This window comes from Notolepis coatsorum (genome assembly GCF_963971535.1).
Source record: "Notolepis coatsorum genome assembly, chromosome: 3".
In the NCBI taxonomy this organism is placed as follows: Eukaryota; Metazoa; Chordata; class Actinopteri; order Aulopiformes; family Paralepididae; genus Notolepis; species Notolepis coatsorum.
In genome coordinates this window covers 27,424,267-27,443,276 of record NC_140167.1, presented here as the reverse complement: position 1 = coordinate 27,443,276, position 19,010 = coordinate 27,424,267, and the positions used below count along the sequence as shown (strand labels likewise).

The 19,010-nt window shown below is 41.8% G+C and overlaps 1 protein-coding gene across 1 annotated transcript in view; it reads left to right on the top strand.

Annotated features, from left to right (window-relative positions):
- Positions 1–19,010, top strand: part of scaf8 (SR-related CTD-associated factor 8) — a 111,272-nt gene that overhangs the window by 74,446 nt on the left and 17,816 nt on the right. The window contains exons 14-16 of the mRNA XM_084311577.1: positions 489–599; positions 880–1,036; positions 5,489–5,694. Of these exons, the coding sequence (XP_084167703.1) occupies positions 489–599; positions 880–1,036; positions 5,489–5,694 (474 nt within the window). The remainder of the gene's footprint in view (positions 1–488; positions 600–879; positions 1,037–5,488; positions 5,695–19,010) is intronic.

Genomic DNA, 19,010 nt, shown 5'->3' with positions numbered 1-19,010 from the left:
CTGTCTGGCCTCTTTATCGCCATTTTATTCCTACTTATTCCTTTCCATTTTTCCATTCCTGTGTCCTTCATATTCCGTCTCTGCTGCTGTTTCTCTTTTCCTGTTTTTTATCTGTCCTTTTTCTTCTCCATCTCTCACCCCACTTGTCCCTTCTCTCCTCCCTGCCATCGTCTGTTCCGCTGTCATGTCTTCTCACTTACCCCCCCCCCCCCCCGTGTCCTACCTTCTCCATCTTCCATGTATACTATTATTTTTTATTGATAGGATATGCCGTTCCACTATTGTAGTTATTATTATTATTATTATTATTATTATTTTTATTATTATTATTATTATTATTATTATTATTATTATTATTATTATTATTATTATTATTATTATTATTATTATTATTATTATTGTTGTATACTCCTGCCTGTACCTCCCCTCCCCCATGTTGCTACCTGCGTTTCCCCCAAGGGGATTAACACTTGACTTGTCTCCCCCAGATGATCCCACCCAGAGGCTGCGCCTACATCTGCATGGTCCACAGACAGGACGCCTTCCGCGCTCGCCAGAAGCTGAGCCCCGGCCACAAGATGGGCACCAAGACCATCAAGGTACAACCCCCCCCACCACCACCACTGTGATTAGATTTCTCTTGATTCTACCCCCCCCCCCCCCCCTGCCGTTGAGCTAATATGATTTTCCTTTGACCTCCATAAGGTCGCATGTTTGGGATGATGAATGAGACGTTTTTATTTTTATTTTTGTCAGCCCCACCTCCATGGATATGTTTTGCTATCGAGCCCTTGTCTGGTCACATATATACCTTTTTTGTTTGTTTATTTTGCTCCGTTGACATTTCTTGGCTTGCTCGTCTGCGTGTGTCTCGTCCAGATCGCGTGGGCCCTGAACAAGGGCGTGAAGCAGGAGTACAAGCAGTTCTGGGACGTGGAGCTGGGCGTCTCCTACATCCCCTGGGAGAAGGTGAAGTTGAACGACCTGGACGACTTCGCCGAAGGGGGAATCATTGACCAGGAGACTGTCAACGATGGTAAATGAATTAATCGTAATTAGGGATGCCCCGATCGTGTTTTTTTGTCACCAATATTGATCACCGATCATCAATGAGCCATATCGGCCGATACACTGCCGATACCGATCGTTTTTGGTAGGGATGTTCCGGTCCGATCACGTGATCGGGATCGGGGGCCGATCACGTGATTTTCAGAAGATCGGGATATGTTTTTATTCAACAAACATGAACATGTTCACGTCTTAAACTCATACTGAGGCCTTAGTTTTGGTTTTAAATTGCATATCATCATTTATTTATTGTCACACAGAGCAGAAGAATTTTGCCAAAACAAACGCATTTCCTTTGATTTAATTATACATCAAATGATTTATGTCAAGGATGAGGGACATCCACTAGTTGCAGAACTTGCAGTCACCTGATTTTTACAGACGATGGCGCCATTGCTCTCATGAAGCAGCAGGTTGGAGGCGGAGTTTTTAGATTACTCCGGTTGCAATGCCTCGCTTGAATGAAGTTAACTTTTCACCTGGATAACGTCAACATTCAGGGTGAATGTAATGTGAGAAATTGGGATGGGGGAATTTTATTTATTTTTTTATTAAATATTTTTTTTGTTGATCGGATCGGGAAAGATCGGTATCGGTAGATACTCAAAATCACATGATCGGGATCGGATCGGGAGCAAACAAATTTGATCGGGACATCCCTAGTTTTTGGTTTTCTTATAGCAGCTGGCAGTATTATACTGTAGCCAGGTCTAACACGGGCATTCTCAAAGTCCGGACTAAATTATCTAATCTAATCTTAGAAATTAAGTAAAGTGAACCGTACTGGGTGTTAAGCATAACAGTATTTAAGTTAATTTGCTTCTGACCATTATAGTCAAAAGTATTTTCCTATGAACTGCAACTCATAAGATCACATAAGGCTAGCATCATTGGCGTTCAGTTACAGCTATGAAGAACGAAAGCTAGTTAGCCAACAGCTGCAAAAGCCAATGATTTCATCAGACGTTGATATCAGTAGCTAGCCAGCTAGATGACGTTAGACAACGCCTCATGTATTAAACTAAAGTGAATAGTTTACTGGGCCATTTTGTTTAAACAGTAGCGTTAGCTAGGTAGCCAACGCTAGCCAACAGCTGCGAAAACGAATGCCAATGATATCAGACATTGATATCAGTAGCTAGCCAGCTAGATAACGTTAGACAATGTCTCATGTATTAAACTAAAGTGAATAGTTTACTGGGCCATTTTGTTTAATGCTTCAGTTATGTTGAAAGAGGAGCTGCACTCGACTCTTGCCAGAGGGTTTGTTGACGAGACGGGCCTGTGAGGGGGAGGGGCAAGGCGTGCACTGCAGCAGCAGCGTGTGTGTACCCGAGTGAAGACAGTGAGTGAGAAGAATTGGATCATGTGGGGCGGTCGGGTAGCGGAGATTGCGCTCGTCACCAATGCAAGAGGCTGCGGTCTCGACTCCCGGAGTCAGCATTGCCCTGCGGCTTGGGCCGGTCGTCTTACTAACTCGTTTGGCTGAGTTAGGGGGAGGGAAGTAGTGGGTGGGAATCTGGCGTTGTGGACCGCAGGTCAGGTCTGGGCGCCTGCTCAGCGAAAGGCAGGAAATGGTGAAGGCAGCGTAAATTAAGAAACCAGATTACTAAAATTAACAGATTAAGTAAGAGAACCTATTATAAGCAGAAAATCTCAGAAAGCAGTAGGGACAGTAAAAAAAACTCTGGAATGTACTGAATGAAATCATGGGTAAAAAATCTGCCCTGGCTTCGTTTGTGGAATCAGAAGGTGGTATTTATCTGACTAAGCCTCTTCACATTGCTGATTATTTTAATGACTATTTTGTAAACAAGGTGTCCAAGCTTAGGCAGGGAATGGATAATACTGTCAATAACAACTCTGATGTGTTGATAAAAGAACACATTATGAAGGATATAAACTGTGTCTTTGAATTCCAACAGGTGGATATTGTGACTGTGGATAGGCTATTGCGCTCTCTACCAGTCTCTAAATCCACTGGTAACGACCACCTGGATAGCAAATTGTTGAGAATAGCTGTGTCTCATATCTCTGCACCAATCTGTCACATTTTTAATAGGTGTTTAATCAGTGGCATGTGTCCTTTGTTATGGAAGGAGGGAAAGATCATTCCACTTCCTAAAGATGCTAAATTACCTTTTGGAGGTCCCAACAGTAGGCCTTTTAGCATTTTACCCGTTCTCAGTAAATTACTGGAAAAAATTGTGTCTGAGCAAGTCCAGGCCTACTTTTCAGCTAATGACATAACAACTGTACACCAACATGCATACAGGGCAGGTCATTCGACCAGTACTGCTTTGACACAAATGTCTGATAGTTGGCTTTCAGCTATCGATAGTTCAATGCTGGTGGGTGCTATTATGTTAGACTTCTGTGCCGCATTTGATGTGATTGATCACAATCTTTTAATACAAAAACTCATCTGCTATGGTTTTAATAACTCAGCAATTTTATTTTTTAGGAGTTATTTGTCCTCGAGGTCTCAGAGGGTCTATTTTAATGGTGCTTTGTCAGGCAGTAGAGGGTTAGAATGCGGTGTCCCACAGGGGAGTTGCCTGGGGCCCCTCTTATTTTCTATTTTTACTAATGATATGCCTTTTTCTATTCATCAGGCTAGTCTGACTTTATATGCTGATGATTCAACCCTTTATTATGCTGCAGCTACAAACTCTGAGCTCAATCAGGTTTTGGCTGGTGAATTGGACATTTTATATGACTGGATAAAAACAAATAAGCTGGTGCTTAACATATCAAAAACTGTTTGTATGCTTTTTGGGACCAATCAAAGATTGGCACGTAAACCTACATTGGTTCTACAAATTGCAGGTCAACCTATACATCAGGTTGAAAAAACTAAGCTTCTAGGCCTTTGGCTTGATAGTACTTTATCATGGTCTGATCACATAAACAAAACTGTTTTTAAAATGGGTAGAGCTATTGCTACTGCCAGGAATTTTTCACCATTCCTTCCATTTGCACTGTTTAATCAGATTGTTTGTGCTTTGGTTTTGTGCCACTTGGATTACTGTTCTGTAGTGTGGGCTTCTGCTTCAAAGCAGTCGCTAAATAGGTTACAAGTGGTACAAAATAAGGCAGCAAGACTCGTTCTTGGTTGTTCATATAGGACTAGTGTTGTTCAAATGCATGAACGTCTTAGTTGTTGGAGTGTTGAGAAAAGACTTTCTGCCAACCTTTTAATTTGTTTTCATAAAGTGATCACAACCCACAGTCCTAAATATATCACGGATAAAATAATTTACGCCTCAAATGTGCACATGCATTTTACCAGAGGGGCAAGTAGAGGGCAGATTATTCTACCCCATACAAATACTAACAGTATGCAAAGAACAGTTTTATATAGGGCTATCAGGGCATGGAATTATCTTCCAAGTGACATACGTGACATAAGAGGTGTAGCAAGCTTCAAAAATAAATTAAAATCTTACATGTAGCCAATATTGACAATGCTGAGATATGCAATATGTTACCGTTGATGTACATATTTAGATATAATATGTTTGTGTGTTAATGTTGTTGTGGTTCCTCGGTTGGTACGTCTTGCTATGTTGTGTTTCCTTATTTGGTATGTCTTGCTATGTTTTAATTGTATTATGTTTTAATTGCAATGTATATGTTGTAATGTTTTAATGTTGTCTCGGACCCCAGGAAGACTAGTTGACGTCTTGTCGTCAGCTAATGGGGATCCTTTGCTAATAAACAATAATAAACAATAAACCTCCCACGCGTTACGCTTCACTAATGAAGTTTTCGTTTTTGAGGACTGCATACTTTTTTGGCAAACCAAAATACTATACTTTATACTTATAGCACATGCATAAGCCTGGTCTCTTTTGAAAGATAACATTCTGAGGTTTCTGATCCAATCCCTTTTAAAAAAAAATTGACTGCACATTTTGCTCAATCAAAGTCGATTACAAATCCTTAGTCGGGACAGGCCTAAAACACACCACAACACACTCTTCTGCGCTCACTATAAAGTATAAACACACACCAACACACTCTTCTGCGGTCACTATAAACACACCAACACACTCTTCTGCCGTCACTATGTTTATTGACTTGGTGATCGTGCTGGTTAGTGTGTAAACACACTCATACATAGTGAGAACACCACAAACATCAGACGCAAGACACTTCCTTGCATTTGATTATCTAACTGGATCTTGTTTCCTTTGCTTGTTTGTTTTGTTATGGTAATAGACCCAATCCTTTAGGAAATCCTATTGAGGGAACCCCCCCATACACACTTGAAAGATGGAGGACAAAGATTAGAGCGCAAAGACGCAGCTAAGCTCTTCAAACCCAAACAACGAAACGGATGAATGATGTTGTTTTTACTCATCTCTCATTCTCTCTCTCTCCCTCTCTCCCTCCCCCGTTATCCCTCTCTCCACAGAATGGGAGGCAGCCAAGAACGCAGAGCCGGTCAAGGATGTCCCGAGCCAGGTTGTCCCGAGCCAGGCTGTCCCGATTCAGGCTGTCCCGATTCAGGCTGTCCCGAGCCAGGCTGTCCCAAGCCAGGCTGTGAGCGTGGAAGCCATGGCAGCGGCCAACGCCCAGACGAAGGCCTACAGCCAGCAGGTCGCCATGATGCCTGTACAGGTGCTGACTGAGGACATATGCACCACACAAAAAATATGAATTATACATACACCCCCCCCCAAATCCGTCAGAGATACACATCAAATGCTCTGGACTCGGATGTTTGGAACAAGGCATATCTTGACAAACAGACCAGTAGGGATGGGAATTGATAGGATTTTATCGATACGGTTCCATTATTGATTCTGCTTATCGATTTGATTCTTTATCGATTCTTTATCGATTCCTGATCAATTTTTGATTTAAATAAATAAATTGGAAATGCAACAGAACTAAGCTGGTTAGAATAACAACATGCAACTTGACATTTCTGTCATTTATTGTTGAGCCCCCATGTCAGAAAAATACAAAAACTGTAAAAAATAAAACATTAACTATAGCCTACACTTAAAGGAAAACTCCAACATTTTGGGAAATTAGCTTATTTAACATCTTCCCTGGAGTTAGACAAGAAGATGCATACATTTTTTGTCTCTGTGCGTGCATTTAGCTTAGGGAACAGTCGCTCTGTTAGCGTAGCTTAGCTTCATCACTGGAAGTGGGGGAGGGTTTGAGCCTGACGTTCCCTACAGTGCCCTACAGTCACGAAATACACTCCATAATTGAATTAGACAATTACGTTTTATAAGCAAATATACTCTGAACAATTTTTTTGACCAACCACTACTCTATGAGCGCAGCCAGTGATTTCAACGTGACGCTGTGTGTGTTTACATTCTCATTCATTCAAAAGATCCAAACCGATTGAAGTTTATGGATACCATGACTTGAAATCTTCTTACCTTGATGATTAAAAGCCTCCCCAATTTAGAAAACAGTAATCCAATGGCTGGTATTGTTATATACCGGACGCTCTGAGCTAACCGGAGCTAACACAGACCAGGATCGCAAAGCATATAATGACTTCCTTTCTGGGGTTGTCAAAATAAAAGAGCGACGTCTATAGCAGCGGAATACGTTCATTTTGTACATTATCTAACGTTAACACGAACCTAAACTAACTTTAGGTTAGTTGTAACGTTAGTTTAGGTTCGTGTTAACGTTAGATAATGTACAAAATAAACGTATTCCGCTGCTATAGACGTCGCTCTTTTATTTTGAAACCCCCCAGAAAGGAAGTCATTGCTCTCGTTATCTGCTTGAGTGTCCGGTTAGCTCCGTTAGCGTGCAGTAGTTAGTAGTATATCAATACCAGCCATTGAATTACTGTTTTCTAAATTGGGGAGGTAAGAAGATTTCAAGTCATGGTATCCATAAACTTCAATCGGTTTGGATCTTTTGAATGAATGAGAATGTAAACACACACAGCGTCACGTTGAAATCACTGGCTGCGCTCATAGAGTAGTGGTTGGTCAAAAAAATTGTTCAGAGTATATTTGCTTATAAAACGTAATTGTCTAATTCAATTATTTTTTATTTCTCCACGTGGTGAATACACAGGTCACAACATGTTTACATGAACGTTTTGGAGTTGTATTTGGAGTGTATTTCGTGACTGTAGGGCACTGTAGGGAACGTCAGGCTCAAACCCTCCCCCACTTCCAGTGATGAAGCTAAGCTACGCTAACAGAGCGACTGTTCCCTAAGCTAAATGCACGCACAGACAAAAAAGGTATGCATCTTCTTGTCTAACTCCAGGGAAGATGTTAAATAAGCTAATTTCCCAAAATGTTGGAGTTTTCCTTTAAATAAAATAATGTATTTGAGATTCTCTTTAAATGTATTTATTTTTTTATTCTTAAACTAATTTAATCTATTGAACAGTAGTTGCATTCAACAGGTCGTTATTCCTCTGACTTCTCTGTCTCACTCTCACACACACACACACACACACACACACACACACACACACACACACACACACACACACACACACACACACACACACACACACACACACACACACACACACACACACACACACAGCCACACACACACAGCCACACACACACACACACACACACAGCTCCCTCCCCGGGCCCCTGTCCTGTAAGGTATTGGCTTGTGTTGCTACATGGACACTTTTGTATGTTGCACGGTACTTCCTGGCTTACCGACTAGTAAACAAATCATCACACGCTCTCCGTCTCTTATTATATGTGAACTAAAGAGTACAAGGTTTACACAACAGCCCCACCCCCTTTTTTATTGTATTTGTAACTACTACCTGCTGTCAGCTGTTTATCTCTCTCTGTGAGCTTGATTAGCTAGCGTTAGCTCATGTTAGCTAGCGCTAGCTCCGCGGCTAATCTTAGGTTACCCTGAACTAAATCAATGACTAGGTTCTAAAGCATTAGAGTAGTTTTCACTGCACATAGAAGCAGCCAAACAGCGGGAGCATTTCGGGAGCATATGATCAAAACCCAGGCAATTTCGAGGCTTTAAGGAATCAAATAGTCTGCCATGGCTACATGCGTGGCGCTAACGTTATGCACAACTAAAACCTTGCAGCGATAAGGGAATCGTTAGTCACGGAGGCATGCGATTCCAGGTATCGGATAATGGAACCGGTTTTCTATTCCCATCCCTACAGACCAGTTCTGAGACAAATGCATGTTTTTGTCCTTGCTTGGATTGAGACATAATACTAATCTCCCACGGAGTATAACCCCATGTCGGGTGCCTTCAAAAACAGTATTTGTTCCATTTTTAAATGTATGCTTCCAATCTTCCAAACCTTTTTATAGGACACATTTTCAAATGCAGCTACACCATCTCCGCAGCCCACTTTGGAATGAAGGCACTCCCTCATTCTTTCATCCTCCTCTTAGAAGAATCTGTCTTCCTATCAGTAGTTTGGACCCAACTATTAATGTGTGCGTCTCCTTCTGTGAAGACCGATCCATCACCTCAAACAAATAGGGCTGAATGGAATTTTTTGTCTCTAAAAGGTCTCACAAACATTATCCTGTATCCTTGCTCAAACTTCTTGGACATTGTCACAGGGTCATAAAACATGCATTAGGTGTCCTTCCTCAGGCTTGCATCGCCAGCAGTTTGGCGTATCTATTAAGTCTAAACAGTCTGGAGGGAGTCCAGTAGAAGCAATAATGTTGAATTGAATGATGCGTTCCCTCACATCCCTAGACATTGATTTAATGTGCTTACGTGTCCTGGATCTCGTTCTCTCATATCAAATCCATCCCTTCCCCATGTTTTCTTGACACATTGTTCTTAAAACAAGTCAGTCATCCAATGCAAACAGTCTAGCCCTATATCTGTCTGAATATACCTGCATGTAATCCTCCTATATATCTGCATATACGTAACCCAACTCTGTATGATGGCATGTACAATAATGCTGTATATACCGTAAATCTGTCCCCCAAGCCTGTTTTTGGGTTTCGAACTTCGTCAGGGTTTTTCGAACGGTCATTCGAACCTTCGTTTATAATAAAAAAAAATATATATATATATATTTTTTTTTAATATAAAATATCCTCAAACTAAATCCTCAATTTGAATAAAGTGATTAATCAGATTTTTTTTCATTTTTATTAAATCAACTTTAACACTTTCATGGCCAACCAAGTATATACGTTATTGGGCTTAACCCTTTGAGTGCCAGCAGGGGGGGCCAGAAATAGCACTTGAGTGCCAGCGCTGTAGTCAATGGGAGGGCGATCACATTTGCGAACGCATAAACTATATCTTAAATTATGGCTATGTGTCTAATACGCCCATCGCTTATCTATGACTTGTTTCCAGTCAACATTGTTGAAACTGATTGTTTTTTAATCGGTTCATTTCCGTTTTATACCATTTTGAAAAATGCTAGTTTTTTTAAACTTCACAGAAAAAAAGAGATTCTGCATGAATCGCGCTTTACTGGAATACACAACACGTAATTTTTCAGCCTATTTTTATGATTTTTTTTTTTTTTTTTTTTTTTTTATTATTAATAAACTTTGGCCATTTCCCTGGCTCTTTTATACGTTTATCGCATTTATACTTGGTCAAGTTCGACCGACAGAAGCAGGCTGAAAGGGTTCAGATGGGGGGGAAGACACTCTGGGAAAGGCACGGCTGCAGTCCGGGATTCGAACTCGCTCAGCCCCAGATCCGTGACGAGCACGGTTGTCCACGGCGCTGAAATAGCACTCGCGGTACATGGTGAGCTACTGGAGCTCCCCGAATTGTTTTCAAATAAACGCTAGATTATCGATAGTATATGTGTACTTATGCACGCTAGAGAAGCGGGCTGAAAAATCGATTATCTTATTTCCTGATCAGCACACACACACTCACAGCCACACACACACATATGGGACACGTTGAGTTATAGATGAAAAGAGCTCCGATTATCCCAAGACTGGTCAAATAAATTCCTTACCTCAGATCAGATGTTCTCCAAAAAGATTATTCCAATTCCTGATCGCCATTCCAAATAGCGATCGCGTTTATTGATCCAACGCTGGGTACTGGTAACACATATTCCACGCTGTTCTCAGGGTGGGCAATGACTGGGATCGTCTCCGGTTACATGCCTGACAAGTAAAATGTGGATTCCGGACTCTTTTTTTCCCATCCATTTCATTCAGTCCAATCCAATGGGTGCAATACCATCCAGAGAGACGATAGGGGGCGGTATTTTCCCTGTTCGAGCTCAGACGGATCCCCACTGGTAACGTGAGGCTAGATTGATGAAACATTTATGGAAATCGATAATAAAAAAAATAACGATTAAATAACGAGATTTCTCGTCGTTGGCACTCAGCGGTTGGCATGAACTAACGATGACAAACCAATAAAAATTCGCGAATTAACCGGTGGCTACAACAACAGCCCAACCACCGTTCATTGTAAACAATGATGCATGTAGTTACTGTGTTGCCACCGGTTAATTCGCGTTTTTTTTTTATTGGTTTGTCATGACCAATTTAACAATATACTCATTATCACCATACATAAAGATTTTCCGGGAGTAAATACTTGATATCTTAGTCATAACCATAGTTGCAAGACGTTATAATGAAAGGTCTCGTTATCTTGCATTGTTTCTACATAAGCAAGCACACGTTAAATTTGTGAGCGACCCGTGTTGTAAACAGACTGCACAGCGCGCACATTCGAGACACACAGATATGAAACTAGTCATACGGAACGTATAACGGAGGCTGAAATTAGACCAATGTGACTCACAAACTCACGACAGTAGTACACAACTACACATACAGACGCAGAAAATTGTATCTGCATCGATTAACTGATAATCAAAACCCATCTTAAGCCGTTAAACCCCTGTACTAGTGAATCACCGAAGCCAGTACGCACACACACAGTTGAACTGGAAAGGTTTACCAAACATACACTCCCAGCATTCATAACTCCGACAATTATATTATTATTATTAACGTCCCGCATTCGAAGAAAAGATATCCGGACCCTCATACGTTCATCTTCCATACGCTTAACCATAACATAACTGACTTAGCCAAACAACGTGTTCCCGGGTCCACATTGACGCACAAATCCGTACTCTCAAAACTTTAGAAAAACATTTCGATACCCGAATCCACAATCATCCCATGTCTGGAAGTTGACCCATTGGACCTTAATAAACGGACGGCTACCGGTCCATAACCGCATTCTATAAAATAATAAGTCTTTATTTGTCGTGTAGATTAACACACATGCGAGATAGAAGACCGACAGGAACACGCGCGTTGCGTCACCTGCTCAGCTCAGCTCTGACTGAGAGAGGGAAAGACAGACGGCCCTGCCCTGCCCTCTGCTGGCGCATGCTGTGCACTACAAGCAATGCCGTCCCTGTTATAACTCCGTGTCAGTGTAATAGAAGGAAATGCATCTGTGATTTGGCGCACAGTCTGTGACGTTACTGTATTGAAAATCATACCGACGGGATTTCGAAATACCCTGGTGTGGTATACTGTCATACGGCCCAAGCCTAATACCTGCACATAATCCTTTTGCATATGCTATCCATCTATATCTGTACATATCCCTTACCTACTCTTACTAGTGACTACGACCACACTGTCTTATACCTGTATGACTGTACATGTTGTTATTACAACTCTGTACATACATTTGATTAGCACTACACTCATTAGTACTAGTTTATATATTTTATACCCTGTTTAAATCACCTGCACATTGTATTACTATTGCACTTTACTGTTACATTTGCACTCTGGTTGGATGCCAAACCTCTTTTCGCTGTACTGTACTTGTGCTGTATAATGCAAGACGTTTATTCGGCACATACACAAGCCATATAGTGAAGTGAAGGTGGCCATGATTTAGATTGTGCAAAAAATACAAATAATAGAAGAAAATAGAATAGATAATAAAAATAGACATGATAAAAAGTACTAAGATAAAATACAATGCTAAGCTTACGAATTAAAAGGTAATGGGTCCGGACTTCCGGTGAGAGGCAAGCGAGATGGCTGCTTGAAGTTCTAGCTCCCGACGGTCAATTAAAATAACCTCTCCAAATTCAGAAGAAAAGCTAAAACAATAGTGAAATACTCGGTAATTAGTGAGAGGGCATAAACAATGAGTCGAAGGAAAAGTTTAAAACAGGAGAACAAGGGAAACGATGAGATGGACGAAGAAAGACTAGCTTGATTGATTGATTGAAAACTTTATTAACAGATTGCAGAATGGGTACAATTCAGTACGGCTCAATACAAACAATTGTTAAGGGGATGCAGACTAGAAAAAGACTTTCGTCTTGTTTACATCAGGGTCCCCCATTTTCAATTCATCAAGACATTTATGACATACAAGAAGATATACAAATATACAGTACTGTTTAAGAGAAAGAGATCATAAAAAATATATACATTCGAGGGGGAAGAAACTGTACATTGGAGGGGGTTGGGTGGGGGGGGTTGTTTGGACATTTACCGGGGCCGGTTTCGAATAACAGCCACATGTAGGTGCTCTTTGAGAGCGGTTTTGAAGGAGGTTAGGGATTCACATTATTTTACGGCTGTGGGTAGGGCGTTCCACGTTGTTGTGGCATATTTGCGAAATGTGTTTAGTCCCTTGTTTGAGCCGAATCTGGGTTGAACATGATTTGTGGAACTCCCTCTGGTGTTGTGGTCGTGGAATTCACTGATCAAGCTGAAAATAACGTTAGATTCCTCTTACCGTTCGCCGATGAGACTGGAGGAAAAATATTCCAATTATTTGACGTCGATCTGCTAGATCCATTTCCCGCTTGTATGACGCAATAAACGCCGAAATCATATAGATTTAGGGCTGACCCCTATTAGTCGACTAATCGGTCGAAAGGAGCCGTAGTCTACTGCCAACCTCTTAGGGGCCTTTCTCACTCACCAATCGGGGTCGAATCAGCGCCCCCAGGGACGGGGGGGGGGGGGGGGGGGTGTTCTCACTCAGACGGACACACCCCTTTTGGGAGCGAAGCGGCGCTGATTCGGAATACCCCCCGCTGAACCTGGGACGGTTGAAATAGGTGGTCTCAGGTGCGGGCCAGTGGGAGCGGGGGGCGTGACACACACACAACGTCGTTACTGTAATGCTTTTCATGGTTGCTTGAATTTTGGGCAGATAAAACCACACAACAACAACTGGACAATACCCACAAAAACGATATTTATGGGCAATTTGAGAGTTCAGACCGCAACCAAACAAGCATGTGGAGCCTCACAGCTCAGTGGATGAAAACATGAAGCCACGTTACAAACGGCACTTCCCTGGCTCGCATTAGGCCTGGCAATTTTGTTTGCCATGATATGTCTATACATTGGTTTCTTGTTCAATGCATTTATTTCTATTAGACCAGTGGTGCCCAACCAGTCGGCCGTGGTCGACCAGTAGATCAATGACATGCAATATAATTGCCACGAGCGATGGGATAATGTGCTGAACAGGCTAAGCTAACTAGCGTTAGCCGTTAGCTTAGCATTTGCCACAATGCTATACTGTTATACTGGCATATTCCATTCACGTTAGCATGTAAGCTAACAAAATCAGCGCCGACGAGACTAAACTCAGCTTTTGGTGTTCAATTGTGTTGATGTTAATTTTGTTTCATCAACAAATGAGAGGCAGAACACACAGTGAATGTATCTGTTTTGTTTATTGCACGTTCTTTGCTCAAAAATAAGTGCTACAGGCTATACTAGACTAGGCTAATCTAACTAGCGTTAGCCGTTAGCTTAGCGTTAGCCCTGGGAAACGCTCAAAAGCGAACTCTACAACACCATCCATTCGTGATAAAATGGGGTGGGTTATATTTAGGGATGCTCGATATTGGCTTTTTTACCGATACCGATATTCCGATATTGTCCAACTCTTAATTTCCGATACCGATATCAACCGATACCGATATATGCAGGGTTTCCCCCCCAAAAAAACGGAATAATTTCAGGTAACTAATCATTTCACTGGATGCATTCAAAAGGCTTTCTAAATGTAAGCATTTTCTGTGCAAAATATGATCATTAAAAAAAAGTTTAAATTAACATTACATATCTCTTGTTGTTGAATTAAACCAACATGCATACTTTTGACAACAAATAAAATAAGAATGGGTTCTTACTTGCTTGCCTGGGTAAATAAAGGTTAAATAAATGTAAACACTTTTTTTTTTTTTTTTTTTTTTTTAACCGATATTTTCCGATATCACATTTTACTGCCGATATCGGCCGATAATATCGGACATCCTTAGTTATATTGACAAGGCTAGACAACAGGGGTTCAAATATAACTTCATATTTATTGGTTATTTGTTCATTTTATATCAGCATCCAGTCTCCGCCATCGTGTTAACACACTTCCTGTTTACATTTTCGAACGTGACATCATCGCCTACGGCAAGCGTAAACGCTCAAACCGTAAACAGAACCCGGAGCGAACCAAGACTGAAAGTGTGTACACAAACTAGAGGGGGGAGAGGGAGGGGGGAGTTCGCATCAGATCTCGGAACGGACTAGAACGGAATGGAATGGAACCGAATGGGTGAGTGAGAAAGGCCCCTTAGTCGAATACATTTTAATTTTAATTTTTTTTGTCATTCTTTACAAAAGAAAAGAGGCCTAGAAGCGTGGCTAACGCTAATGGCACGCATACCAGAGGCTAACTGCCTACGAAAACAGGCACAGAGGCACTGAAAGAGAATTTCACCCATCTAATGAACACACTAAACTAGACAAATATCAAGATGTATCCATCAGTGGACCAATTGCATGCTTTTGCAGAGGACAAGAAGCCTTCAGTCAACTCCTTCAGACATTAAGCACCCCCCACAGCCCAAATGGAATGATAAAAAAAGAAAAATATATATATATACTTTTTTTTATTTTTTGTGTTTCATAGTCTACTATCCAAATCCTTAGTCGGGGACAGCCCTATATAGATTATTGCGTTTCGAAAGCGATCCCATGCACTCAAGTGTTTGTCTGGACCCACGTAACAAGATATCACTGCCGGAGGGATTTCCTCGATGCACCAGCGCCACTTCCGGTTTGGCGTGGAGTGTAACTCGCCCGATCATCCACCAGGCGGCGGTATTGAGGCGTTGCAATATCAGACAGGGTGCAGCTGCAGTCCCACCATGGCGAAAAAATTTAATATTGATCCCAACAACGAATTATCACTCTGTTGGCGTTCAACGCATGGCGGGCAATAACGAATTAGGACGTTGTTGGCGACCAATGTGTTAATGGTGTAGTGTATCTTGTATACCAGGCCCATTGCAAGTTGCTGTACTCTGTCGTCTACTCTAAGCCATCCTAGGTAGTCAAAATGGGCAGGGGTGAGGTGGGTTTTAGGAGTAAGGTCAAGCAGTAGTCTGACCAGTTTGTTTTGTGATGTTTGTACTTGTTTTTAGGGCCTTTTGAGGTGCTTTGGTACCATGAGGTGCAAGCATAGTCGTACCCTTGAATGAGTGCTCCTGTTAGAGTTGTCAAGGTATTCTTGTTTACCAGAGAGGAGATCTGGTACAATAATCTTGTTCGTTGGTTGACTTTTTTTATTACATTGGTTGCCATTTGTCACAGGAAAGATTTGCCTCTAGAATGGAACCCAGGTAGGTAATTTCATCTTTCCTTGTGACAATATTGTCACCCACTGTAACAGAGAAGCCGTTGGCCTTGCTGAGTTTATTTGATCCAAAGAGAATGGACTCTGTTTTACGCAGGTGTAACGTAATGATAGTTTGTTATCAGCGAGCCAGGTGCAGATTCTGCCGAGTTCAGAGCTGAGGGCTTTTTCAACCTGCAACTTGTCCCTGTCAGAGACCAGCAGGGCTGAGTCGTCCGCGAGCTAGGGATGGGTATAAAAAAAAAATCCAGATTGATTGATCCCATGATGTACTCGAGTAGTGATCGATTACTCGCTGTCTTCTCTCCTCCTACAGCAAGTTGTTGACGCACACACACGCTCACACACTCCGCTCGCAGTGCCCTCATTGCCCCTCCCCCTCACAGACCCGTCTTGTCAACATCCTCTCATTCGCTTTGAAGATGGCAAGCGTGCAGCTCCTCTTTTAACACTTTGAGTGCGAGCAGGGCGGGTGCACGATTTATCGCTTGAATGCCAGCCTTTTTAGACTGATTTTCTGATATTTCATGATTTTCACGGAGCTATTTCTATATTCTGGCTATGTGTCTCATACGCCCGTCGCTTATCAATGACTTGCTTGCAGTCAACATGTACGAAGCGGATCGTTTTTTCATCTGTACATTTCCGTTTTATACCATTTTGAAAAACGCTCGTTTTTGGAAATTTCCAGAAAATAAAAAAGATTCTGTGATAAACGCCCTTTAGTTTAATACACAAAACACGTCGTAACTTTTCAGCCTATTTATGAATCGTTTTCAAATAAACGCTAGATTATCGATAGTATATGTGTACTTATGCACGCTAGAGAAGCGGGCTGAAAAATTGATTATCTATTTCCTGGTCAGCACACACACACACACATACACACACACACACACACACACACACACACACACACACACACACACACACACACACACACACACACACACACACACACACACACACACACACACATACACAGATAGGGGACACGTTGAGATATATGTGGAAAAAAAACTCATTACTCCAAGACTGGTAAAATAGATTCCTTACCTCACATCAGATGTTCTGCAAAAAGATTATTCTAATTCCTGATCGCCATTCCAAATATCGATCGCGTTTATTGATCCAACGCTGGGTACTCAAAACACATATTCCATGCTGTTCTGAGAGTCGGCGATGACTGCAATCGGTTTCCCATGCCCAGGGGTGCAGTCGTAATATGGGCGGAGGCCAAACGGTATCCTATTATTACAAAGTCTAGGCACTTATCACCTAGACTTTGCATAATAATAGGATGCGCTAGGGCTGGGCGATATAACGATAACGATAAATATCGCGATATATTTTAATAATCGATATCGAATATCGTTTTTTTTTTTTTTTTTTTTTATTACTTGCAACAGGGCAGTTTTAAAACCAGAGACAGTGGACAGACTTGTCTTTCTTGCCTGCAACTTAAAGTAATGGCTTTGCTTGTCCAAATGACAATACTGACCAAATTCAGATTTATTTTTCTCTTGTCCATTTATTTTGTTTGCTTTCTAATTTAAAATACATTTTGAAACCGTCTGTACACAGTAGGCTATGTGTGCTAGCAGAACTAGACTCCAGTCACGAGTCACAGTGCACATGTGCGGTGGTTTGTCCACCAAAAAAGCGCCAAAAGATCGAAAATAAACTAGCAGAGCCAGAACTGTTCAACTCCTCTGGAGCCACAGCCAGCAGAGAAGCCGGTTTACTTTAGCTTTTAAACCAGCTGCAGCCTGAGAACTGGAGTGTGAGGGGATGTAACACTAAAGATGGCGGCAATGACAAAGAATTGCTGCAAAATAAACATACATAATTTTTTTATACTTATAACAATTCGATAATTATCGATATCGAGAAATAAAATAAAATTATCATATCGTTATCGCGATATGATTTTTTTCCATATCGCCCAGCCCTAGGATGCGCGCACTTCGAAGCCCAAACGCCGTTTGACCGCGGTTGCCCAGCACTGCACCACTGCCCATGCCTGAGAAGTAAAATGTGGATTCCGGAGTTTTCTTTTCTCATCCATTTTCATTGAGTCCAATCCAATGCGTGCATTACCATCCGGGAGACGATAGGGGCCGGTATTTTCCCTGTTCGAGCTCAGAGCCAGTCCCAATGGTAACGTGAGGCTAGATTGATGAAAAATGAATGGAAATCACTAATAAAAGAAATAACGATTAAATAACGAGATTTCTCGTCCTTGGCACTCAACGCATGGCATGAACTAACGAGATTTCTCGTGGCTGACACTCAAAAGTGTTAACATCACTGAAGCATTAAACAAAATGGCACAGTAAACTATTCACTTTAGTTTAATACATGCAGTGTTGTCTAATGATATCTAGCTGGCTAGCTACTGATAGCTCATAACATCATTGCCGTTCGTTTTTGCAGCTGTTGGCTAGCTAGCTACCGTTCTTCCATTGGCTAACGTTAGCTACCTAGCAACTGTAGCTAGCTAATACGGGCTGTGCTGGCTGGCTACCTTTTAATTCGCAATGGAGTGGAGCTAACTAACTACAAATCGATGTGATTGGCTGAGACTGTATTTTGTACAGCTGGCTGGCTGTTGTGGATTCGGGTAGCTGGCTGGCAGTTCATAGTGCAGTAGCTGGCTGTTGTTGTTGGCTGAAAGATCGAGTTTTCTCATAGCCGTGAGTAATCGATTACTCACGCCCACCCCTACCGCGAACAGGAACAAGTTGCAGTCACAAGCTGATGACATGTCATTTGCATAAATTAGGAACAGTAACGGTCCTAGTATGCTTCCTTGTGGAACACCACAGCTCACTGGGAGGGGGGGGGGGGGCAGTGTACTGTTTACCTCCACCATCTGTTCTCTCCCCTCCAGGTAGGATTGCATCCAGCTCACTGATGAACTATCAAAATTAATTACTTTTAGCTTGTCAATCAGAATGGAGTGATCGACTGTGTCAAAAGCCTTTTTTGGAGGTCCAGCATGACCATGACGCAGTGTTTGCCCGCGTCCACCTCTTGTTTGATGTGGTCGTTCAGATAGAGAAGGCATGTATGTGTCAGTGGAGTGGGATTTTCTGAAGACGGATTGGAATTCGTAGATTCGCTTTTTTCCCCGCAAGGTACTTTTTGACCTGTTCGTAGACTATTCTTTCGAGATGGAGGTAAGAATAGAAACAGGGCGGTAGTTGCCTGGGTCTAATTTGCTGCCTTTTTTGTGCAGGGGGATCACTCGCAATTTTGAAGTCTTTGGGGAC